At 46.0% G+C, this 24,976-nt stretch overlaps 2 protein-coding genes across 2 annotated transcripts; one reads left to right on the top strand and one right to left on the bottom strand.

The window, feature by feature from the left end:
- Positions 1 to 7,803: 7,803 nt before the first annotated feature.
- On the bottom strand, positions 7,804 to 13,537 carry Polr2g (RNA polymerase II subunit G). Its single transcript, XM_057778661.1, has 8 exons — positions 13,449 to 13,537; positions 13,215 to 13,324; positions 12,278 to 12,437; positions 9,561 to 9,611; positions 9,390 to 9,455; positions 9,243 to 9,314; positions 8,711 to 8,744; positions 7,804 to 8,295 (listed from the first exon to the last, which is right to left on the bottom strand). Exons 1-8 carry the CDS (start codon positions 13,458 to 13,460, stop codon positions 8,282 to 8,284), a joined length of 519 nt encoding a protein of 172 aa, XP_057634644.1. The 5' UTR covers positions 13,461 to 13,537; the 3' UTR covers positions 7,804 to 8,281.
- A 5,833-nt stretch (positions 13,538 to 19,370) lies between these two features.
- Positions 19,371 to 24,976, top strand: Zbtb3 (zinc finger and BTB domain containing 3). The gene has a single exon (XM_057779761.1). It carries the CDS (start codon positions 19,414 to 19,416, stop codon positions 20,968 to 20,970), a length of 1,557 nt encoding a protein of 518 aa, XP_057635744.1. The 5' UTR covers positions 19,371 to 19,413; the 3' UTR covers positions 20,971 to 24,976.

Here is a 24,976-nt window from a genome sequence, read left to right as displayed (position 1 = left end):
ATGACAAGGGGGTGTATGCATCGGACCCTAGAGGTCCCTTGCCTGTTGTAAGAAAGAAAGGAAGTACTAGTCTATACCCTTTACAAGAGCTTGAAGCTTTAATTGCCGATAGCTCCGATGATTCTAAAAGTTCAGAAGAAGAAGACTTAGACCCTGAGGAAGAAGCTGAACTAGAGGAGGAAGAAGCCAGATATGAGGAGGAGAGGTATCATCCTGATGATCACTTGCGGAGTAAGAGAGAGCCCCGAAAGCGGCAGCCTTATGCAGCCTCCCCGCAGGTAGTCCCTTCAGCGCCCCCTCCTTATGAAATGCGCCGGAAGTCCTTCTCCTTCCTCCCGGAGAAAGTAAAAAGAAAACTACACCTTGCTTATCCTGTTTTTGAAGGCGCAGAGGGAGGACGGGTGCATGCACCCATAGAGTATAATCAACTTAAAGAATTGGCAGAGTCGGTCAGAAAATATGGAGTAACAGCCAACTTTACTCTAGCACAATTGGACAGGCTGGCCATGGCTGCCATGACCCCAGCTGACTGGCAGACGGTGGCGAAAGCATCGCTTGTCAGCATGGGCCAATATTTGGAATGGAAAGCTCTCTGGCATGAAGCTGCACAGGAGCAAGCCAGGGCCAATGCTATGGCTCTGACTCCGGAACAGCAACAATGGACGTTTGACCTCCTGACAGGTCAAGGGCGTTTTGCAGCTAATCAAACAGATTATCACTGGGGTGCATATCGGCAAATCGCTGATATGGCCATTAGGGCCTGGAAGGCACTCTCCAAAAAGGGGGAAGTGAATAATCAGCTCACTAAGATTATTCAAGGGACCCAGGAGCCTTTTTCAGATTTTGTGGCGCGAATGACAGAGGCAGCAGGGCGCATCTTTGGTGATCCTGAAATAGCCGCGCCTCTTACTGAACAGCTTATCTTTGAGAACGCCACTCAGGAATGTCGCGCGGCCATAGCCCCAAGAAAGAATAAAGGATTACAAGATTGGCTCAGGATTTGTAGAGAACTTGGTGGTCCCCTTACTAATGTAGGATTGGCTGCTGCCATTTTACAGTCTCAAAAGCGCCCCCTTAAAGGGCCTGACAAAAGAGTTTGCTTTAAATGTGGAAAGCCAGGGCATTTAAAAAAGGATTGTAGAGCATCAGAAAGAGAAAGGGCTCCACCTACCCTCTGTACCCGCTGTGGTAAGGGCTACCACAAAGCTGAGCTATGTCGCTCAGTAAGGGATATAAAGGGCAGAGTTCTCCCTCCTATGGAGACATTTGTGAATAAGAATCCAAAAAACGGGGCAGTGGGCCCTCGATCCCAGGGCCCACAAAAATATGGGAACAGGTTTATCAAGGCAACAGACGAGGCTCCCCCGGAAACGGAACAAGAGTGGACTTGTGCGCCTCCTCCGACTTCTTACTAATGCCCCAGATGGGGGTGCAGCCTGTCCCTGTTCAGATGCCTACACCATTGCCACAAGGGAGCGTAGGTCTCCTTTTAGGCCGAGGATCGCTCACCCTGCAGGGACTAATTGTCCATCCTGGTATAATTGATAATCAACATGTCCCTGAGATTCAAGTATTATGTTCCAGTCCTAATGGGGTTTTTTCTATTAGTAAAGGAGATAGAATAGCTCAGCTGCTGCTCCTCCCAGGTGATGCTCATCAGAAAACAGAAGACAGACAGATGGGATCCTCAGGCCAGGATTCAGCTTACTTAGTTGTTAGCCTCCAGGATAGGCCAAAGTTGTCCCTCTGGGTTAATGGTAAGCGTTTTGAAGGCATTTTGGACACCGGAGCGGACAAAAGCATAATTTCCTCCCATTGGTGGCCCAAATCTTGGCCAACTACTGAAGCGTCACATTCTTTACAAGGACTGGGATATAATGCTCACCCAACTATCAGCTCCTCGGTCCTTATTTGGAGGACCATGGAAGGACAGGAGGGACGGTTCACCCCGTATGTACTAGCCTTGCCTGTTAACTTATGGGGACGGGATGTTATGCAAGCCATGGGACTTACTTTATCTAATGAATATTCACCACAAGCAATCAATATTATGAGAAAGATAGGGTACGAGGTGGGAAAAGGACTAGGGCGCCTAGGACAAGGGCGGACAGAACCTGTGGCGCCTGACCCCAACCAAGGAAGACAGGGCCTGGGTTTTTCCTAGGCGCCACTGGGGCAGCACGACCCATACCATGGAAAACAGAGACCCCGGTGTGGGTTCCCCAGTGGCCACTGACCTCTGAAAAATTGAAGGCGGTAACCAGCCTTATTTCTGAACAGCTAGCCTTGGGACACATTGAACCATCAACCTCCCCTTGGAATACCCCGATTTTTGTCATCAAAAAGAAGTCAGGAAAATGGCGCTTGCTACATGATCTAAGAGCCATTAATGAACAAATGCACCCCCTAGGGGCTGTGCAGCGGGGGCTCCCGGTGCTTTCCACCTTGCCCAAAGATTGGAACTTAATTATATTAGACATCAAAGATTGTTTTTTCTCCATCCCTTTGTATCCTCCTGATAGACCACGTTTTGCATTTACTGTCCCCTCCATTAATCATATGGAACCTGATAAGAGATTCCAATGGAAGGTATTGCCCCAGGGCATGGCAAATAGTCCGACTATGTGTCAATTGTATGTACAAGAGGCCCTAAGGCCAATAAGAGAACAATTTCCAATGCTAATAGTTATTCACTATATGGATGATGTGCTTATATGTCATAAAGATCAAAAACTTCTTCAAGAAGCCTATCCTTTATTACTTAAGACCTTACAGTTTTGGGGCCTCCAAATTGCTACCGAAAAGGTCCAAGTTGCTAATTCTGGGCATTTTTTAGGTTCCTTAATTTTTCCAGATAAGATTCTTCCACAAAAACTTAAAATTTACAGAAATGATTTATGTACTTTAAATGATTTTCAAAGGCTGTTAGGAGATATTAATTGGCTTCGCCCATTTTTAAAGATTCCCTCTGCTGACCTAAAGCCCTTATTTGATATTTTAGAGGGAGATGCCCACATTACCTCCCCCAGATCTTTAACCCCTGCAGCCGAAGCTGCCCTCCTTTTAGTGGAAAGGGCCATTGAAGGGGCACAATTATGCCGTATAGATTCATCCCAACCCTTTTCCCTATGCGTGTTCAAAACAAGGAAGTTGCCCACTGCAGTGCTTTGGCAAAATGGGCCGCTTTTATGGGTCCATCCACATGCTTCCCCTCATAAAATAATTGATTGGTACCCTGCAGCCATAGCTCAAATTGCCCTTAAAGGCTTGAAGGCAGCTGTTGGCCATTTTGGCAAGCACCCCATTTCCATTATAGTTCCTTATAACTCCCACCAAGTACAAACATTGGCTGCCACTTCTGATGATTGGGCCATTTTGGTCACCACCTTTTTAGGAAAGATTGATAATCATTATCCTAAACATCCTTTGATACGATTTGCTGCGGAACACCCTATAGTTTTTCCCCGAGTGACTTCACCCACCCCATTGAAGGATGGGCTGGTGGTGTATACAGATGGTTCAAAGGGCGGTCTTGGAGCCTACGTTGTAGGCTCCAGGGTGTTTTCACGATCCTATACAGAGACCTCCCCTCAAATAGTGGAGTGCCTGGTGGTGTTGGAAGTTTTTCAAAAATTTTTGGGCCCTCTCAATATTGTTTCTGATTCCTTTTATGTAGTCAATGCTGTTAACTTGCTTGAAACTGCCGGGATTATAAAATCCACAAGCAAAGTGGCACTTCTTTTTCAAAAATTACAGGATTGTCTACTGCATAGGAAAGCTCCTTTTTTTATCACTCACATTAGGGCCCATTCGGGCCTCCCTGGACCAATGAGCCTTGGCAATGATTTGGCAGACAAAGCCACGCGACTGGCTGCAGCCGCATTTGCTTCACCCTTACAAGCTGCCAAGGCTTTTCATAATAACTTCCACGTCACCTCTGAGACTTTACGCAGGCGCTTCTCTTTAACCAGAAAAGAAGCCCGTGATATTGTTACCCAATGTCACAATTGCTGTCAGTTTCTTCCTATTCGTCATACAGGTATCAACCCCAGAGGAATTTTACCGCTACAGGTGTGGCAAATGGATGTTACTCATGTCCCCTCATTTGGAAAGTTACAATACGTTCATGTGTCAATAGACACCTGTTCTGGTGTTCTCCATGCAACGCCACTTACAGGGGAAAAAACTTGCCATGTTATTCAACATTGCCTCGAGGCATGGAGTGCCTGGGGAAAGCCCAGATGCCTCAAGACTGATAATGGACCTGCTTATACTTCTCAAAAATTTAAACAATTTTGTGCACAGATGCAAGTCACACATGTTACAGGCTTGCCTTACAACCCTCAGGGACAAGGTATTATTGAGCGCGCACATCGTACGCTTAAATCTTATCTCATAAAACAAAAAGGGGGAATTGTACAGGACTTACCCCCAGTACCGAGGGTTGCTATTGCTGTAGCACTTTTTACTGTGAATTTTTTAAATTCGGATGAAAATGATCAAACCGCAGCACAGAGACATTGCTCGGACCCACAGCGGCCTAAGGAATTAGTAAAATGGAAAGATGTGCTGACTAATGAATGGAAAGGCCCGGATCCTATTTTAATAAGATCCAGGGGAGCTGTTTGTGTTTTTCCACAGGATGAAGAAAATCCCTTTTGGGTCCCTGAGAGACTCACCAGAACTGTCTTGGAGCAGGAAAATGAAACCGACCAGCAACATAAAGAAAAAGAACAGGGCGCTTCTTGTGATGCTGTTGATGATTAAGATTCTGGTAATTCAAGGAGAGCCACGTTGGGGAATAATGTCGACATTCCCATTGCCAATGCCGGTAATGTATAATGCACAAGTTTTCCCCCGATTTTTTGACACTAATAAAGAACTGGGACTTGCCTTTCTGCCCAAAGATGAACAAATTCAAGAACTTAAAGAAAACAGGACTATCTCCCTTAAAGGGAGCCTTTGCTTCCTGGTGAAAGAACAAAATAATAGTGATTCCTGTAACCAATCCTCAGCCTGGCTAAAAGAGGCTAGATGGGAATCTAACAGTAATATTGTAATCAATGCTACAGTCATCTATGGCAGATGGCACAATTGGGCTACGAACAAAAGCTCCCTGGCCTATGTGTTACTTCCATTCAGTATGAAAATTTTACCAGAGCAGCTAATTTGTCTATAAGTCTTTTGCAGTTCATTTTGCAGAACTGGACCGTTGAATTTGAACAGACGCTTCGCGAGTTGAGAGCCGCCATTGTCTAGATCAACTCTACCCGCCTTGATCTGTCCTTCATGGAGGGGCTGTCTTCCTAGATTTCCTCGACTGTTTCTTATTTCAAAGGATGGGTGGGGGTGGGGTTGTTTGGTGTGATTGTTTGCTGCAGAATGGTGTTTCTCCTCTGGCTGGTTTGCAGGCTCAGAACCCAAAACAAAAGAGACAAGGTGGTGATTGCACAGGCTCTTGTCGCCCTAGAACAGGGGGCCCCCCCTGACATCTGGCTAACTATGCTCAAGCAATAGGCTATTCGCTGGACAGCTCTTGCACACCCGGAACTTAGGTTCATTGCACAGGGTAGAGTGTCTGGCCTTTCATCCCAAGAGGGGTGTTGAGCGAAGCGCATCGCACAGAGAGTTGCTGCTATAACACCCTCTCTGAGAGACATGTTGTACTGCATAAGGGTTGCCTGCCTTAATCTCCCTTTCCCAGAAAAACGGCAGAGGACAGGTCGAGAGCATCTCGGGTCTCGATAAACCTAGGGATGACTTTCGTACAAGTCCTGTATGTTTGCTTGTGGGAAGTATGACCACTGTCTCTACCCTCAATAATCTGGGAAGCCTATTTGCCTTAATATATTAGAAAGGGGGAGATGTGAGGAGCCACCCCTGCATACTCCATTACAAGATGGCGCCTGCATTCGGCAGCACCAACTGAAATTTCCATCCCTTGTTCTCTGCCTCTCCCGTGGCGTCATATGGGCTGACGAGCTGCAACCAGTCAGAGCGTGACACGTCGGAGGCGAGGACTATTAACCTATAAAAGGATTGGGCTTTGGTCCTCTGGGGTCTCCGCTCTGTAAGCTTATGCTCTCCCTCTCAAGACGCATTAAAGCTTTCTGCAGAAGGATCCTGTGTGTGCCGCGTCGTTCTTGCTGGCGAGACGGTTGCGCGGGACACCCTGTAAAGAGCTTTTCATACCTCCCTCCCCAGTTAACATTAGGGACACATTGTGTCAAATGCAATCCTTGATTTCCCCCACCCCAGCTTTGGTGGTATCTCTCATTAAATCCTCCATTTCTATTAGTCTGGTCTTTTTTTGTTGTTGTTGTTGTTTTGGTTTTTTTTTTTTGTTTTGTTTTTGATTTTTTTTTTTTAAGATTTATTTATTATATATACAACATTCCTTCCATGTATGCTCGCATGCCAGAAGAGGGCACCAGATCTCACTATAGATGGCTGTGAGCCACCATGTGGTTGCTGGGAATTGAACTAGGGACCTTTGGAAGAGCAGGCAGTGCTCTTAACCTCTGAGCCATCTCTCCAGCCCCCTTGTTTTTGATTTTTGAGACAGGGTTTCTCCGTAGCTTTTGGTTCCTGTTCTGGAACTAGCTCTTGTAGACCAGGCTGGCCTCAAACTCAGAGATCCACCTGCCTCTGCCTCCCGAGTGCTGGAATTAAAGGCATGCGCCACCACCACCTGGTTTAATAATTTTTTAAAAATATTTTTTATGCCGGGCGGTGGTGGCGCACGCCTTTAATCCCAGCACTCGGGAGGCAGAGGCAGGCGGATCTCTGTGAGTTCGAGACCAGCCTGGTCTACAAGAGTTAGTTCCAGGACAGGCTCCAAAACCACAGAGAAACCCTGTCTCGAAAAAAACCAAAAAAAAAAAATATATATATATATTTTTTATGGGGGGCTGGGGAGATGGCTCAGTGGATAAGAGCACTGCCTACTCTTCCAAAGGTCCTGAGTTCAGTTCCCAGCAACCACATGGTGGCTCACAACCATCTGTAATGAGATCTGGCACCCTCTTCTGGCCTGCAGGCAGACACAATACTGTATACATAATAAATTAAAAAAAATATTTTTTATGGTCTATTTAACTTTATTTTATATGCATTGGTATAAAGGTGTCAGAACCCCTACATCTGGATCTTCAGACAGTTGTGAGCTGCCATGTGAGTGCTGGAAATTGAACCCAGGTTCTCTGGAAGAGCAGTCAATGCTCTTAACCACTGAGCCATCTCTCCAGCCCCTAATAATTTTTTTTTACTCTAATTTTATGTACATTGGTGTTTTGCCTGCATGTACGTCTAAGGGTGTTAGATCCCCTGGAACAGGAGGTATAAACACATTCTGCCATGTGGGTGCGGGGAATTGAACCCAGGTTCTCTGGAAGAGCAGCCAGTGCTCTTAATCCCTGAGCCTTCTCTCCAGCCCTTGTTTTGTTTTCTTTTGAGGCAGAATCTCACTATATAAAGTGGACTGATGGCCAGTTCCAATTAAAAACATTTTAGGTATAAAACAGAACATGAAGGGAGATAAGAAACTACAGAACCTTGGTCCAGGAGTTGTGATAGACAAGGGAAAGGGAAAAGGGAACCATATTGTGGTGCCTTTCTCTTGCCATGTTCTGACATCATTCTGGATGCTTCAGCTCTCTATTTATTAATTTGCTTACTTTTTATTGTTATTGTTGTTATTATTGAGACAAGATCTCACTGTGTAGCCCTAGCCAGCCTGGAACTCTTGTAGACCTGATTGTCTCTGCCTCCCTAGAGCTGATAGTGAAGAAATGAGTCACCACACCAAGCAGCATCGGCTCTTTAATTTCTGAACCTCAACACAATTAACACTGGGACCATATTATGTAAGATGCAGTTTTTGAGCAGCTGGGCTCATAGCCCTAAAAATAAACAGGAATGATCTTGTATACCTGTAGTCCTTACACTTGGAATTCAAAGACGGCCTAGGATACACAGTGGTTCCGGGTTAGTACAGGTTTGAGAACCCATCTCAAAAGCAAATAAATAACAATACTAAAGTTCTTATTCCGACCAAGAGAAGACAACATTTCCATGAGAACCAAAGACCTTTTATGGTTAGAACATAGAGTAAAAAGTCTTGAAAACACAGCTCAGCTGGAGGAAGTACCCACAGCCTTCTGTGGGCAAGAGATCTTCCTTGCCTCCGTAACAGTGGACAGACTGAACCTCTAGACAATGTCTCAAGCAGGAAAGTCACGTTCTCTAAATCAGGACCAAACAAGGCTGGAGGCTCCCTTACTCAGCTCACGAGTCCTATGATAAATCAGGAAAAACATGTAAGTTAGACACCAAGCTCTCTGGCAGCCAAAACCACAGACTCCCCACCCCAAGGACATATGTCTTGGACTTCCAAAAAAATAGGATGAGAGCCAGGCGATGGTGGCGCACGCCTTTAATCCCAGCACTTGGGAGGCAGAGGCAGGCGGATCTCTGTGAGTTCGAGACCAGCCTGATCTACAGAGCTAGTTCCAGGACAGGCTCCAAAAAAGCTACAGAGAAACCCTGTCTCGAAAAACCAAAAAAAAAAAAAAAAAAAAAAAAAAGGCAAAAGAAAAAAAAATAGGATGAGAACTTACATGTCTCTGAGACATTAAATCCTACAGTAGTTGCCCCTCTCCTGTACACCCTCCTTCAGAGAATAGAACCAGAACCCATGTTAGACACTTACCCAGGTAATCATCCATCAGAGAGCCAATAGCAAACTGTAGGAAGAATGGTAAAAAGGGAGGTGAGGCCGGGCACAAGGACATCCTCTACCCACCAGCCAACTCCAGGCTTCTACCATCAATCCTCTTTTAAGAGAAAAATAGCACAGAAATAGTAATTTAAAAAAAAGAAAGAAGCCGGGCGATGGTGGCGCACACCTTTAATCCCAGCACTTGGGAGGCAGAGGCAGGTGGATCTCTATGAGTTCGAGACCAGCCTGGTCTACAAGAGCTAGTTCCAGGACAGGCTCCAAAGCCACAGAGAAACCCTGTCTCGAAAAACCAAAAAAAAAGAAAACAAGAAACCAACAGCTCTCAGCTGGGAATGACAGTACTGACTTATTTACAATCCAACCACTTGAAAAGCTGAGGCAGGAGGATTATGAGTTCCAGGCCAGTTTGGGCTATATCATTAAGACACTGCCTCAAAAATAAAATTAACCAAATAGCTCCAGGCCTGCCTCGTAAAGGCAAGAAGTCAGGCAAGAGACTCACAATGTCATTCTTGTCCACACGTGTACCCACAATCTTCAGGCGGATCTCATCATCCTGCTGAATCACAATGTCCTGTGGAAGGAGAGAACCATGGACTCAAACGTACTCCGCCCACAGTCAGTCCGTTTACTCCCTTCCCTTGCTCACCTCATCCATTGTCTTGTAACAAGGTGGGTTGGAGTTCGGGTCGAACTCCATCTCCGATGGGATGGACTAGAAGAAAATTGACATGAAGATTAGCCCTTCAGATGGCTTTGTCAAGAGATGACAGTCAGGACTTTGACTCCTCCTTGGACCCCACCCAGTATACCGACTTACATGTCTAGAGATGAAGCAAGACATAGGCCCAATTTCTGTGAAAAGTCCAACCTAGGAGGAAAATGAATGATCACACTTCAAAGGCTGTCAGGAACTAATTTTCCCACCTTTAGCTAATGTCTAATCATATTATTCATGTTTCCTAAGAGTCTGAATTGTAGCATTTGTTTTCATTTCTCTTTCACACAATCTTTCTTTTTTTCTTTTCTTTTCTTTTTTTTTTTTGGTTTTTCGAGACAGGGTTTCTCTGTGGTTTTGGAGCCTGTCCTGGAACTAGCTCTTGTAGACCAGGCTGGTCTCGAACTCACAGAGATCCGCCTGCCTCTGCCTCCCGAGTGCGGGGATTAAAGGCGTGCGCCACCACCGCCCGGCCACAATCTTTAATTTCTTTGTGTAACAAGTCTATTTCTGTCCTGCCAGCCAGCTCCCAAATAATGACACACTTATTTTGTTTTTGGTTTTTCAAGACAGGGTTTCTCTGTGGTTTTGGAGCCTGTCCTTGTAGACCAGGCTGGTCTCGAACTCACAGAGATCCGCCTGCCTCTGCCTCCCAAGTGCTGGGATTAAAGGCGTGCGTCACCACCGCCCGGCTAATGACACACTTATTATTAATTATGAAGGCTTAGCTTAAGCTTGTTTTGTTTTGCTTTTCGAGACAGAGTTTCTCTGTGTAACAGTCCTGGTTGGGCTGGAATGAACTTTTAGCCTAGGCTGGCCTTGAACTCACAGAGATCTGCAAGCCTCTGCCCGATTCTGCCTCCTGAGTGCTAAGTTTTAAGGTGAGCACAGAAAGAAAGAGAGAGATAGGGAAGGAGGGAAGGAGGGAGGAAGAAAGATGTGCACCACCACGACCCTGATGCTTAGGCTTGTTTTTTTTTTTTTTTAAAATATTTATTTATTTTGTATGCAGTTAGCCAGAAGAGGGCACCAGACATCAATACAGATGGTTGTGAGCCACCATGTGGTTGCTGGGAATTGAACTCAGGACCTTTGGAAGAGCAGGAAATGCTCTTAACCACTGAGCCATCTCTCCAGCCCCCTTAGGCTTGTTTTTAACTAGCTCTTATAACTTAAATTAACCCATTTCTATTAATCTACATTTTACTACATAACTCTTTACCTTTCTTTCGTTCTATATGTCCAACTCCCTCCATGTCTCCTTAGTGTCTTGCTGGCATATTTTGTTTGCCTACATCCTCCTCCTCTCCCCAGAAATCCCACCTATCCCCCCTGCCTAGCTTTTGGTCATTCAGCTTTTAATTACACCAATCACAGCAATGCATCTTCACAGAATACAAATACCCCACAACATCTTTACATTTTTATTTTATTTTATTTTTTATTACTTTTTTTTTTTTTTTTTTTGGTTTTTTCGAGACAGGGTTTCTCTGTAGCATTCATTGGTGCCTGTCCCGGAACTAGCTCTTGTAGACCAGACTGGCCTCGAACTCCCAGAGATCCGCCTGCCTCTGCCTCCCGAGTGCTGGGATTAAAGGCGTGTGCCACCACTGCCAGGCTTTTTTCATTACTTTTATGTGTGTGAATATTCTGCCTGCTTGCAGTGCCCATGAAGGGGAGAAAAGGTTGTTGGATCCTGTGGAATTGGAGTTACAGAAGATTGTGAGCCATAATGTGGGTGGTGGAAATCAAACTCAGGTCTTCTAGAAGAGCAACCAGTGCTCTAAATCACTAAGCTATAATCCTTAGCTTTCAAAAACTTTTATGTTTAAGACATAAACATTAAGGGTATCACTAATTTGCACTAGCTAACCTTGCATTTACTATATAGCCCAGGCAGGCCTTGAATCCCTGTCTCAGCCTCCCAAATAGGGAGGATTACAGGCTTATGCTACTAAGACTGAATTTTACAAGGGTACCAGGGATCAGAACTCAAGTCTTCATGCTTGCACAGGAAGCACTTTACCCACTGAACAATATCCCAGATTCCCACTTTGTCTGAGACAGAGTCCCAACTCTATAGCCCACGTCGGGTGGATTAAAACCTGCGGGTGGATTAAAACCTGCAGAGGCAGACAGATTGCTGAGTTCAAGGCCAGCCTGGTCTACAAAGCGAGATGCAGGACAGCCAAGGCTATAGAGAAGCCCTGCCTCAATAAACAAATAAATCTTTTTTTGTTTTGTTTTGTTTTGTTTTTCGAGACAGGGTTTCTCTGTGGTTTTGGAGCCTGTCCTGGAACTAGCTCTTGTAGACCAGGCTGGTCTCGAACTCATAGAGATGCACCTGCCTCTGCCTCCCGAGTGCCGGGATTAAAGCTGTGCGCCACCACCACCCGGCAAAAACAAATAAATCTTAATAACAATGCCAGCCAGTGGCCGGGCGGTGGTGGCGCATGCCTTTAATCCCAGCACTTGGGAGGCAGAGGTAGGCGGATCTCTGTGAGCTCGAGACCAGCCTGGTCTACAAGAGCTAGTTCCAGGACAGGCTCCAAAACCACAGAGAAACCCTGTCTCGAAATACCAAAAAAAAAAAAAAAAAAAAAAAAAAACAATGCCAGCCAGTGGTAGCACACACCTTTAATCCCAGCACTCTGTGAGTTCAAGGCCAGCCTGCGCTGGAAGAGCTAGTTCCAGGACAGAAACTAAAGCTACAAAGAAACTCTATCTCAAAAAAAAAAAAAAAATCTTAATAACAACAACAAAAAATGTAAGACAATCAGTAAGTGACTAACCCATAACCTATCTATGAATGCTCTTACCTTGTTGACTTGAGTGACCACAGCGTCCACCACCTCACCTTTAAAGGGCCGGAAAACAATAGCCTTGTACTTAACTGGATAAAGAACAAAACCTCGTCCTGGCTGGATCACACCAGCACCAATATTGTCGATGGTGGTGACAGCAATGACAAAACCATACCTGCAAGAAGGATGAAACAACACGGCTACTGTATGTGAAGATCCTCTAACAATCCATCAGTAACACGAGTCTGTGTGTGTCTGTGTGATGGAACTTCTGGTCTGGGAGCTCAATGACCGAGAAAATGCCAGGCCCACCGATCAGTATCTGTAAGAGCAAATGATGCTCTCATATTTGTACAATAAATGTTCAAGAAGGCTGACATATCCCTATTATCTCAGCACTGAGGTCAGGGTCGGAGGCCAGGCTGAGACAACATGGTGAGACTGAGACAGATGTTTCAAAAAACTACAAACAGCGATGGACTGGAGAGATGGCTCAGCAGTTAAAAGCTCTGCTCTTCAGAGTTCAATTCCCAGCAACCATGTGGTGGTTCACAGCCATCTACAATGAGATCTGGTACCCTTTTCTGGCACACAGGCAAAACACTACATAATAAATAAATACAAATGAGCTGTGGCGATGACACAAGCCTCTAATTCCAGCACTGAGAGGCAGGCAGATCTCTGAGCCGGAGGCCAGCCTGGTCTACACAGCGAGGCTACCTCAATAACCAAAAACATTTGCATAACTGAGCTCACATAAGGGCTGGAAATTTGGTTACCCAACTCTGCAGAGGGCCCAAAGCAGTCAACAACTGGCTGTCACAGGTGCCTGGATGGGTGAAAGGGCTCCTCAGAATGAGTGACAAGCCCGTTGAGAAGAAGTTGAGTAGGGGTTCCAGGCTAGGGTCACTGTGCGTGCATCCAGCAGACCACAGGTGAGAGCGAAACTTACTTCCCAGTGCAGGTCCCCTCCACCTCGGTGAAGAGCTTCTGCTTCACCGTGTTCAGTAAGTTGGGACCGAAGTAGCGTGGGTGCAGCAGAATCTCGTGCTCTAGGGAAATCTGCAGACAAAGTGGGATGGAGACTCAGTCAGCCGCATTGAAAATATGGGGAGACTAGTCAGCCCTTCCCGGTCTCCCGGCTCCTCCTGCCCGGGCCCTCGCCGCCACCCCGCATCCAACTCACGTGATAAAACATTTTCTGCAGAAGTTTGGAGCTCAGAGCTCCGAACTCGGCAGGCAGCAGCCTCACCGGAAACACTTGCAGATGTCCCGCCTATGTGTCCTAGCCACTTCCGCGGTGCTGATGGAGCCTAACGTCAGGGGAGGATCCACGAAGTCCCGCCCCTCAAGCCTGCTCATTTGACGCTCAGACTTCCCACTTACATAAAGCAACTTCCAGGATAGCTATAACTACACAGAGAAACTCTACCGAAGAATCAAACCAAACCAAACAAACAAACAAAAACATAGTTTACTATAGGCCTGGCTTGATGCCGCACCCCCTTAAACCCAGCAGTGGCAGACATATCTCTGTGAGTTCGAGGCTACCCTAGTGTTACATAGTGAGTTCTAGGAAAACCAGGGCTGTGTGTCTAAACCCTGTCTCATAAAACAAAAACTAAAAAAGAGTTAATTGTTAAAGAAAGCTGAAACAAACTGCATAGAAAAGCAAAAGGTCCAGGACAGCCAGAGCTACACAGAAAAACCTTGCCAAAAAAAAAAAAAAAAGGCAAAATGCATTCGGTGCATTCGTTGAGCAAATATTTGAAGACTGCTTTATTTCCTTGTTTGTTTTGAGATAGGAGTTTTTCTGTGTAACAACTCTGATTGTCCTGGAACCTGCTTTGTACACCGGATTGAGTGTTCAGGTTGTGAACAACTGACCTGTGTTCTTGACTAATATATTCTACATCAGATTTAATCTGACCAAAAAAATCCAGAACATTGGCAGACCATCATGTCTCCTTTGAAAAGCGTAGATGGAACCTCAGAGCTTAGAACAGCTCTCCAAGTGTGGTGTGGAGGAAGAAACATTCATGATCTTGGGGACTCCTCTTCCAGCTGCCTATCTGTGAGATCGGGTTTTCTTTACATGCTCCAATTCAAACAATAACCCATAATAGCACAGAAACAGATGTAAGAATCGGAGCTATCTTTTTGTTGTTGTTTGTTTGCTTGAGACAGGGTCTCTATCGTAGCCCTGACTGGTCTGGACCTTGCTTTCTAGACCATGCTGGGCTTGAACTCGGCAATCTGCCTACCTCTGCTTCCTGAGTACTGAGATTAAAAGCACATGCCATGACGCCTAGCTTTTAAGACAGATATTAAGAAAATTTGCAAAAATGCAATGTCAATGTCATTTATTTGCACTACACTTTTCTTGGTGTGGACAAATATATTTACTTTCTATAAAAAAATAAAATAAAAGCTGTTGCCGGGCGGTGGTGGCGCACGCCTTTAATCCCAGCACTCGGGAGGCAGAGGCAGGCGGATCTCTGTGAGTTTGAGACCAGCCTGGTCTACAAGAGCTAGTTCCAGGACAGGCTCCAAAAACCACAGAGAAACCCTGTCTCGAAAAAACCAAATAAATAAATAAATAAAAATAAAATAAAAGCTGTTAGCAGGTATAGTGGTGCATGGTTTTAATCCCAGCACTCAGGAGGCAGAAACAGGCAAATCTCTCTTTTTTTTTTTTTTTTTTTTTTTTGGTTTTTCGAGACAGGGTTTCTCTGTGGTTTTGGAGCCTGTCCTGGAACTAGCTCTTGTAGATCAGGCTGGTCTCGAACTCCAGGCAAATCTCTTGTGTTGAGGTCAGCCTGGCCTACATATTAAATTCGAAGACAGCCGGGGCTACACAGAGAAACCCTGTCTCGAAAAACCAAAACAAACAAATAAACAAAAGGTATAGTGGCTTTGCAACTGTAGCTCGGTGACTGCTGTAAGACATTATTTCAGGGGAGTCCTGAACAAACATCTACTTCTGCCCAGGTAAGGAACCAAGTACAAATCAAATAAGGCTACAGCAGGTGGATCTAAGTGAGTTCAAGGCCAGCCTGGTCTATAAAGTGAGTTCCAGGATAGCCAGAACTGCAACACAGAGAAATCCTGTCTTGAAAAACCAAAAATAAAAAATAAAGTCACCTGTGAAAAACTCAGCATTGCACACACAAGCAGGAACCCAACTTTAAAGAAAAAGATATCTGTCATGTAACTTCTATGAAAGAGTCATTTGTCCCCACAGGGCTCTCAATCCACAGGTTGAGAAGTTCTGTGGGGTTTTTTTTTTTGTTGTTGTTGTTTTTTTTTTTTTTTTTAGTTTTTCGAGACAGGGTTTCTCTGTGGCTTTGGAGCTTGTCCTGGAACTAGCTCTGTAGACCAGGCTGGTCTCGAACTCCCAGAGATCTGCCTGCCTCTGCCTCCCGAGTGCTGGGATTAAAGGCATACGCCACCATCGCCCGGCGAGAAGTTCTGATTTTGCCAGCCTAAGCCTCAATGAACCTCTCTCCAAGGCAGAATGTTTCCTAAGAGGAAACTGCTACACACAAGTGGTAGAGGGCACGTTTTGTATGAGCAAGGGAGGGAGACCCTGTGTTCAATTCCCAGGAAGAGAAAAAGCAAAAGTGAGAGATTAAGATTACTTTCAGGGTGTTGGTAGTCCACACCTTTAATCCCAGCATTCAAGAAGCAGAATAAGATGGATCTCTGAGTTCTGGGACAATAGGCATGCCTTGGAGTTACTGTCTTTCTTTTTGAGGGAGAGGGTATTATTATGTAGCCATGGGTGGCCTGAGATTTGCTTTCTTTGTTTGTTGCTGGTTTTTTGAGACAGGATTTCTCAGTATAGCCTTGGATGTCCTGGAACTTGCTCTGTAGACCAGACTGGTCTTGAACTCACAGGGATCCTTCTGCCTCTGCCTCCTGAGTGCTGGGATTAAAGGCCACCTCCGCCCAGCTGGTTTGCTTTATTTTATTATTTATTTATTTATTTGTGGTTTTTTTTTTTTTTGAGACAGGGTTTCTCTGTAGCTACGGAGCCTGTCCTGGAACTAGCTCTGTAGACCAGGCTGGTCTCGAACTCCCAGAGATCCGCCTGCCTCTGCCTCCCGAGTGCTGGGATTAAAGGCGTGCGCCACCACTGCCCGGCCCTGGTTTGCTTTATAAACTAGGCTTGCCCTCAGCTTTTGACCATTCTCCTGTCTTTGCTTCTGAAGGCCTGGGACTACATGTCACTAAGAGATGCTCGGTGTGGAGTGACAGGATACTGACACACTCCTGAAAACCTTGTGCAATAGGGACAGGAATCATTCTACTCTACAGTCCTTCCCTCTGCAAATCTTGGGACTCTCAAAAATTTATTCAAGTTCTTTGTGGTGGTGAACACCTGTAATCCCAGATTTGGAAAGTAGAAAGATTAGGAGTGCAGATCTTGGCTACAATATCACGTATGAGGACAGTCAGTGCTAAGTGAGGCCCTGTCTTAAAAAAAAAAAAAGGAAAAAAGTTGTGTGTGTGTGTGGGGGAGAGTTCTTCAGTAGTAGCCATCGTTGACAGCTGTGATAGTACCTGCCACAGTTCCATCAGGTGAGGTAGGGGCACACCAAGTCCCAAGTCAACTTGGGCTACACGAGGACATCCTTTTCAAGCATAAAAGTAACTACTACACTGAAAAAGAAAAAAAAGAGAGAGGGAAGAAAAAAAAGGAAGGAAGAAAGAAAACCACGAAAGAGAGAGAGAGACAGAGAGAGAGAGAGAAAGAGATTGAGAGAGAGAGAGAGAGAGAGAGAAAGAGAGAGAGAGAGAGAGAAAGAGATTGAGAGAGAGAGAGAGAGAGAGAGAGAGAAAGAGAGAGAGAGAGAGAGAGAAAAGGCAGGCAGAAAGGAAGGGAGGAAGAAAACCCTCCAGTCCTAGGACTTTTTTTTTTCTTTTTTTTTTTTTTTTTTGAGGGCCTCACTGTGCAGCTCAGGCCTGCCTGGAAGTCACTATATTGACCAGGTTGGCTTTTAACTCACAGCCTCTGCTTCCCAAGTACTGGGATTAAAAATACATACCAGCCTGACGGTGGTAGCGCACGCCTTTAATCCCAGCACTCGGGAGGCAGAGGCAGGCAGATCTCTGTGAGTTCGAGACCAGCCTGGTCTACAGAGCTAGTTCCAGGACAGGCTCCAAAGCCACAGAGAAACCCAGTCTCAAAAAAACCAAAAAATAAATAAATAAATAAAAAATAAAAGTGCATACCATCGCCGGGCGGTGGTGGCGCACGCCTTTAATCCCAGAACTCGGGAGGCAGAGGCAGGCGGATCTCTGTGAGTTCGAGACCAGCCTGGTCTACAAGAGCTAGTTCCAGGACAGGCTCCAAAACCACAGAGAAAACCCTGTCTCGAAAAATTAAAAAAAAAAAAAAAAAAAAAAAAAAAAAAAAAAAAAACAACACAGAGAAACCCTGTCTCGAAAAACCAAAAAAAAAAAAAAAAAAAAAAGTGCATACCATCTACACCTGGATTTTATGTCGTCCAGGCTGTCCTGGAACTATGTAGTTCAGGCTGCCTTGAAGTTCTGATGCTGTCTTCTGTCTCCTGAATGTTGGTATTTGCAGATATTCAACATAACATGTGGATTATCTGCCCATACAGGACTATCCTCAGCCAAACTGCCATCCTCTTCAGGACTCTGGCTAGGTCTGCAGGCAGATCATCTCAGTTGGGCTTGCTGAATATTGACTTTCCCTTATAGTAGGAGGAGTTGTGGACAGTCATGGGACCTCACCTGAATATCCAGCTACTCCCCTCAACCAGTTGTATACAATTCTTCCCTAATTGCACAGGGCCCGGAATCTCCAGGAGGCGCTAAAATATATAGGTGTAGGATGACTGGGGAGGGGACTCTGTCTATGAGGCTGTAAGGAAAGTTATCATTTATGCTAGGTAAACACTTTCCAGCGGGGCCTTCTAGGGTGACTCACTCATTCTCTTGTAACCCCTTACCTATGCTCTGTAAATCCAATAAATTCACTGGAGCCCAAAAGTGAGCTTTGGTGGTCTAGTACCTTGGTTTATCATTGGAACTGTTGAGAAGAGATTTCTAACAACCAAGACATTTTTAAACTCTGTCCCAGTCCTGTCCACTGGCGCTTGGGAAGTGGTAATTCTCTGACATCACCGCTGAGCCTGGAACTAAGTGGGGCATGCCGGAATTTTTGAGGAAGTTCACAAGAGTGAACTGCACTTTTGAGAAGTGTGGCTTACTGCGCACTGTTTTCGGCAGAGCCTACACATTACACACTGTATCTCCTAAGAACTCTGCCGCAGGAACGCGCTATTTACTCCGGGACACACTGTGCAGATGCTAACTTCATTCCTCATCAAGGCGCGTAATCTCCCTACGGAAAACAGGTAAGTGAAGAAATTCAGCCAATCCTGAAGGGTCTGGGGCAAAGAAGGCGGGATGAGGAAGAAAAAGTTTAGGACGGGAGCAACAACCAATCGGGAGCCTTAACGCCTGAACGATGGCAGATACTACCCATTTGGAGAAGCCGGTTACCGAGGGGCGGGGTAGTGGATGGTGAGCCAATCCACGATGGGAGAGGGCAAGCTGAAGCCAATTAGGACAGCGAAGGTGGGAAGGGGCGGAGCTTTCCTAGTGGCTGCTAGGTTGTGGGTGAGGGCTCATCTTTCTCTGCTAGTTCCTACGCTCGGAGTCCTTATCCTTGGAATGTGAGAGGAAGAAGCACAGGAAGTTCCGGAACCGGGGCGTGAAGGCATCGCCCTGGAAAGCTTGCGCGCGGAAGACAGTCCTAGTTGAAGGAGTCACTGGAAGGCACCGTCTGGGACCGAGGAAGCAGAGGCTAGTTAGGGGCGGGACTTCCGGGGGCAGGGCTTTTTTTTTCGAATAGGGGCGGGGACGATTCTTAAGGTTGCGTCTAGGGGGCGGAGTCAACAGGTCTTTGGGTGTGACCTGGGAGAAAGATAGGCAGTTAACTGAAACATGGTTGGGGGTGTGGGATGTGTTGCCAGAGGCCTTGGGTGGTAAGCCCTAGTTAAGGGCTGAAGTGGAGGTTGCTGTGGAAATTACCTGACCTAACTCAGACTTATCTTTGCAGGGAACTACTGTTGGGGAACTTTCTTGGGCACCCTTCCCCTTCTTGGGGTGCTATGGAGTTCCCAGAACACAGTCAGCAGCTGCTTCAGAGCCTGCGGGAGCAACGGTCCCAGGGTTTCCTTTGTGACTGTACTGTGATGGTTGGTAGCACCCAGTTCCTGGCCCATCGGGCTGTGCTGGCTTCCTGCAGCCCATTCTTTCAGCTTTTCTACAAGGAGCGAGAATTGGACAAGAGGGATCTGGTGTGTATTCACAATGAAATTGTCACGGCCCCAGCCTTTGGGCTTCTTCTGGACTTCATGTATGCTGGTCAGTTGGCCCTTAGGGGAGATACCCCTCTAGAAGATGTGCTGGCCGCAGCCAGCTACTTGCACATGAATGACATCGTTAAGGTGTGTAAACAGCGGTTGCAAGCCCGGGCTCTGGCGGAGGCAGACAGTACCAAGAAGGAAGAGGAAAGCAATCCTGCTAGTATGGAGTTTTTGTCAGGCAGTTCTCGTGGCCCCCAGCCTTTACTGGCATCTGTTGAGCCGTCAGCCCGCTGGAGCAAAGAGGAATGGAAGGGTTCAGCCACTCCCTTACCTATTGCTCATTCTGCAGATGAGCCACCAGTGTCCGGTGGTGCTGACACTACACAACCAAGCATGGAAGTCGACCCACCACATCTGCGGGCACCTCCCCCACAAGTGGCTGATGTCTCTGTCTCTCTTGCCAGCCCCAGTAGCTCTACAGAGACCATTCCTGTAAACTACTTCTCTTCTGGCCTTCCAGCAGTTTCCGTGGAGCCCTTGACTCCTCTAGATGTGGTTCCTGAGAGTCTGAGGGTGGTGGAACCAAGGGATACTGGAGGACCATTGCAAGGCTTCTATACTCCAGCTCCAGCCCCACCCCCAGCTCCAGCCCCAGTTCTGTCCCAGGCTCCAGCCCCAGTTGAAGCTGAACTGGTGCAGGTGAAAGTAGAAGCTATTGTGATCTCTGATGAGGAGACTGACTTGTCAGAGGAACAGCCTCAGGGACCTGAAGGGCTGTTCACATCCGGAGGTGCAATGTATGGGGGACAGTCTTCGCAGCCAGACACTTTTGAGGAGCCAGGGGCAACAGGACTAGAGGAGGTGGGGCCAGGTGACCACTTCCTGCCTCCAGAATCTCATCTTCCATACCATCTGCTGCCTGGTCCTGGGCAGTATCATCGGGGACTGGTGACCTCACCCCTGCCTGCACCACCAGCCCTACATGAGCCACTCTACCCTCCTTCTGAGTATGAAGTAGCTCCAGGGAGCTTTGGGGGTTTTACAGAGGATGTTCCCACCTGTAAGACATGTGGAAAGACCTTCTCATGTTCTTATACATTGCGGAGACATGCCACAGTGCATACACGAGAGCGACCCTATGAATGCCGCTATTGCCTGCGCAGCTACACACAGTCAGGGGATCTCTACCGCCACATCCGCAAGGCTCATAATGAGGACCTGGCCAAACGCAGCAAACCAGACCCAGAGGCCAGCTCCAATCTTGGGGCACATCCCCTCTCTGGCTCCCAGACAACAGAGAGACAGAGCAGTGGTGGTGGAGTACCACCCAAAGATTTTGTACTTGGTCCCAAAAATTAACATCTGGGGAGCATGAACTGATGCCAGGCCTGCGCTTACTACTGTTAGATGGCTACAGGGGAAGTTGGAGGCATCCCATCATTACTACAGGGTGGCAGAATGAAGGTTCTTCCCAAGCTGAAGGTGTCTACCCATCTCTTTGTCAAGCCAGATAAGTAGGACATGGAGCAAAGCAGGTCAGCCACAACACTCCAAGGCACTGGGGATTTTCCTGAGGTGTAACTGCTTCTCATCCCACATTCTGGAACATAAAACTAGCCGTGAAATTATCCCTTTGAACTGGTGTTGGCTGGTTCCTTCCACAGGTCCGATGGGTTCATGTCTGCCCTCTAGTTCTTTTATGTGACAACTGCATTGGGTAAGCATGTGACTGCTTACGAGGCAAAAAGTGAAATGCAGAGGGCAGCATAGACTTAGCAGGAAAAGAGTACAAATAGGGAATCTTACACATGGTTTACTAAACTTCTGTTCTGGGCTGTATTGGGTATTTCATACACTCATTTTTAATTCCTGACAACTCTTTAGGCTCTTCCGCTTCAGATACAAAGAAACTTGAGACTCAGGACTCATTCATTTGTTCAGGGTCATTGAGCTGGTTAAGGAGAAAGCTAGGATTTGAACTTGGCTTGTGACTCCAGATAAAATTCATGATAAAACCATACATTTTCAAAATAATGTTCAAGGCAAATAGCCAACAACTAGAAGGTTTTTTCTTTCTTTTTTATTTTTATTTTTACTTAAAAATTTCCACCTCCTCCCCTCCCCCTATTTTGCTCCCCCTCCCTCCGTCCCCCTCCCCCCGGTTTTTTCTTTCTTTATTTGAAGATTTATTTATTTGCCATGAGGTGGTAGCTTATGCCTTTAATCCCAGGACTGGGAAGCAGAGGCAGTTCTCTTAGTTCCAGGACAGCCAGGGCTGCACAGAGAAATCCTGTTTCAAAACACAAAACAAAATTTATTTTATGTGTACGGGCTTTTGGCTACATGTATGTCTTTGTACCACACATGCATGGCTGTTATCTGCTGAGGCTACAAGAGGGCATCAGATCCTCTGGAACTAGCGTTATGGACGGTTGTGAACCACATGTGGGTGCTGGGGATTGAACCTGGGTCCTCTTGAAGAAGAGCAGGTGATCCATCCTCCAGCTCCAGAAGTTGTTTTCTTATTCTTTTGAGTGTGTGGCTTTGTTCCCTTACCTGTGTCCTCTGCATTGGACCTAGAAAGATCTTTGGTTGTGTGTTTTGACAATAGACGTTGTATTGATAAACTTGAAATTTTTTGCCTTTTTGTGAATTTGAATTGAGGTCTCTGAAGATGAGAAACTGGTGAGAGAAAACTGTGTGCCCATGGAGAGGGCTGTTTACGGGGGGCTGAGAACCTGAGGAAATATTGAAATGACAGCTGCTTGGGAAAGCTAAGGCAGGAAACCCCATGAGAATTTTATAGTCCTCTAAGCTTGGACCCTTACTTCCAAATGTGGGACTGGGGACTGATGGTTTACCTAGCCTGAGACCCTTGGGATCTGATCCCTAACACTCCGAAAAGAAGTAAAATTGGAATAACAGCAGTCTAAAAAGCTTAAAGCACTCACTAAAGTTATATAGGGAGTTACTGGCACTAGAGGTAGTAAAAAATGAGAGTTTAAAGTGTTGAGATGGGATGTGGGGGAAGCTCACAATGTAAACGAAGTAACTTTCCAGGCTGTGGAGAGTGGAGCTGTAGAGTGAACTAGCCAGGTGCCCTCCAAACACCCTCTCGTGGCACACAAGGACCTAAGCGCAAATCAAACAGGAAGCAAAACTGAAAAAAGGCCAAAATAAAAGCAGGCTTTCTTGACTTCTTTAGCCTCCTCTGGGGTCACACGCTGGGCTGTAAGTTGTCCAACTAAGCTACTGCTGGTTTTGAGATAGGAGACTGAGCTAACAGTGAAGATTTGGCCAAAGGAAGCTCCCTTGGTGAGGCATCATGGGAAGCAAGAGTTGATTTTTTTTTTGTTTTGTTGCTGAGAAAATTCTAAAGCTGAGTACAACTACAATGGCAGCTCCCTATAGTCCTAGCTACTCAGCAGTTGGAGGAAGCTAATCTGAGAGAAAAAGGAAGACCCCATCTTCCTCATAATGAAGAACTTGTATACATGTCACACTCCTTTTCCTCCCTCTTTGGATCCTTCCTCCATTCCTTTCTTCCTGCCTTCCATTTTTGGAGACAGGGTCTCTTATAGCCCTGTCTGGCCCTGAGCTTGCTAAGTAGCTGAGGATGGCCTTGCCCTCCTTCCAGGTATACGTGCCTCTAACCCAAAGGTCTGATGTTTTAGGCATATACCACTATGCCTACCTCTTTGGTCTTTTGAGACGGGGTCTTGCTATGTACAACAGGCTAGCCTGAAATTCTAGATCTTCCGCCTTAGCCTTATCAGTACTAGATGTACAACCAGGTCCTGTAGCAGGACTAATAAAAACCCAGAGACAGAAATTGGGGTTCAACCTGAAGGTCAGAAAAGCAAAACAGCCAGCCACTGACTCTTAGCTCTACCTCAGTCTGAAATGGCGATCCTGCCTCTAGGAATCTCAGAATGGGACTGTGTCTGAGAGCTCTCTCCTCCCACCTTATTCCTCTCTAGGGCTGGGATTAAAGGCGTGCACTATTACCACAGGTTTGGCAAACTAGTGTGGCTACTGGGATTAAAGGTGTGTATCACCACTTCCTCATCTGTAAGGCTGACCAGTGGGGCTGTTTTACTCTCTGATCTTCAGGCAAGCTTTATTTATTAAAATACAAATGAAATATCACTACAAGGTTCAGCTCACATTCCTTATATTAGAATAACTGTCTATGTTCCAATTTTATTTATGCTAATGTGTTATTGTCTTAATTTCTCCAAGAAAGGGCAAAATATGAATAAAAATAGTAAAAGCCATTCTAGATGAGTGTAGCACCTTTTCCAGTCTTTCCTACTGTAAACATCAAAGCCTGTGAGAATCTTCAAAAGGGTGGATTTTATAGCTTTTGATTTCTCATTTAAAGAAGTAGGGGGAGCTGAAAAAATAAGTTGCCTTAGAATATCAGTTCCTCAAAGTAAGGAATAAAGCCCGTATGGAACTGACACAGATTCTCTAAACTGTGTGAGTAACAGTCACTCCTGGGCTAATCAAGTCAGCCTTGCTCCAGCCAGTACTTAACTGACAAGTCAGTGGGCCGGGGTGTGATTCAGTGGGAGAGTATGTGCCCAGCAGGCGCAAGGCCCTGAGTTTCCACGCCTAGCCCACACAGAGAAGGAAAAAGAACTCATGAGTAAGTAAATTCACCTCCATTTTTACAGACTAGTGTGGCACTAGTAGTTCTAGCTCAGGCAGAAGGCTCACGGGCTCAGCAGACGAGGCTAGCCTGGGCAACTTAAGAATAACCAGTGTGTACAGAACATAGCTGGTGTGCTGGCTCATGCCTGTAATCTTAGCCCCTGGGGGGCTGACCACAGGAGGACTGCCATGATGTCAAGGGCAGCAAAGGCTACAGAGACATTAAAATCATTTTTGGACAGTGTTAGCCAAGAGCTCTCCCACAAAACTACACCCTTAACCCTCACATATTGACTAAACACTAATACAGGTAATGTGTAAATAGAACTTGCAAATCTACGGAGCTGGTAGGTCTCAATGTGGGAAATACTTGTCAAACTGCCTTCTGTGATCTTCAAATACATCACAAAGCTTCTCTCTCCAGACCTTGTTGGAAATGCTTACAGCCTCCTCCTCTCACAGATTTCTGAACAGATATTTAGGGATCCACTGTGGCTGACCAAGATACAGGCTTGTCAGGCCTGTGTCAGGCTGCCTTCCTCTGTCTGTTGCTCTGTTTCCTAAAGTCGCTGTTAACTGCCATATACGTCTGGCTACCATGTTAGTATCACCTCTTAAAAGGCTAAGAAAATGATCAGCAAAATAAATTTCTAAGATGTATTTGTGAATATCAGTTTTATTTTTCCTCAAAATGTAGTAGACAGCTTCC

This window comes from Chionomys nivalis, chromosome 8, assembly GCF_950005125.1.
Source record: "Chionomys nivalis chromosome 8, mChiNiv1.1, whole genome shotgun sequence".
NCBI classification, from domain to species: Eukaryota; Metazoa; Chordata; class Mammalia; order Rodentia; family Cricetidae; genus Chionomys; species Chionomys nivalis.
Note: the sequence above shows the minus strand (reverse complement) of the source record. Positions and strands in the feature narration are given on the sequence as shown.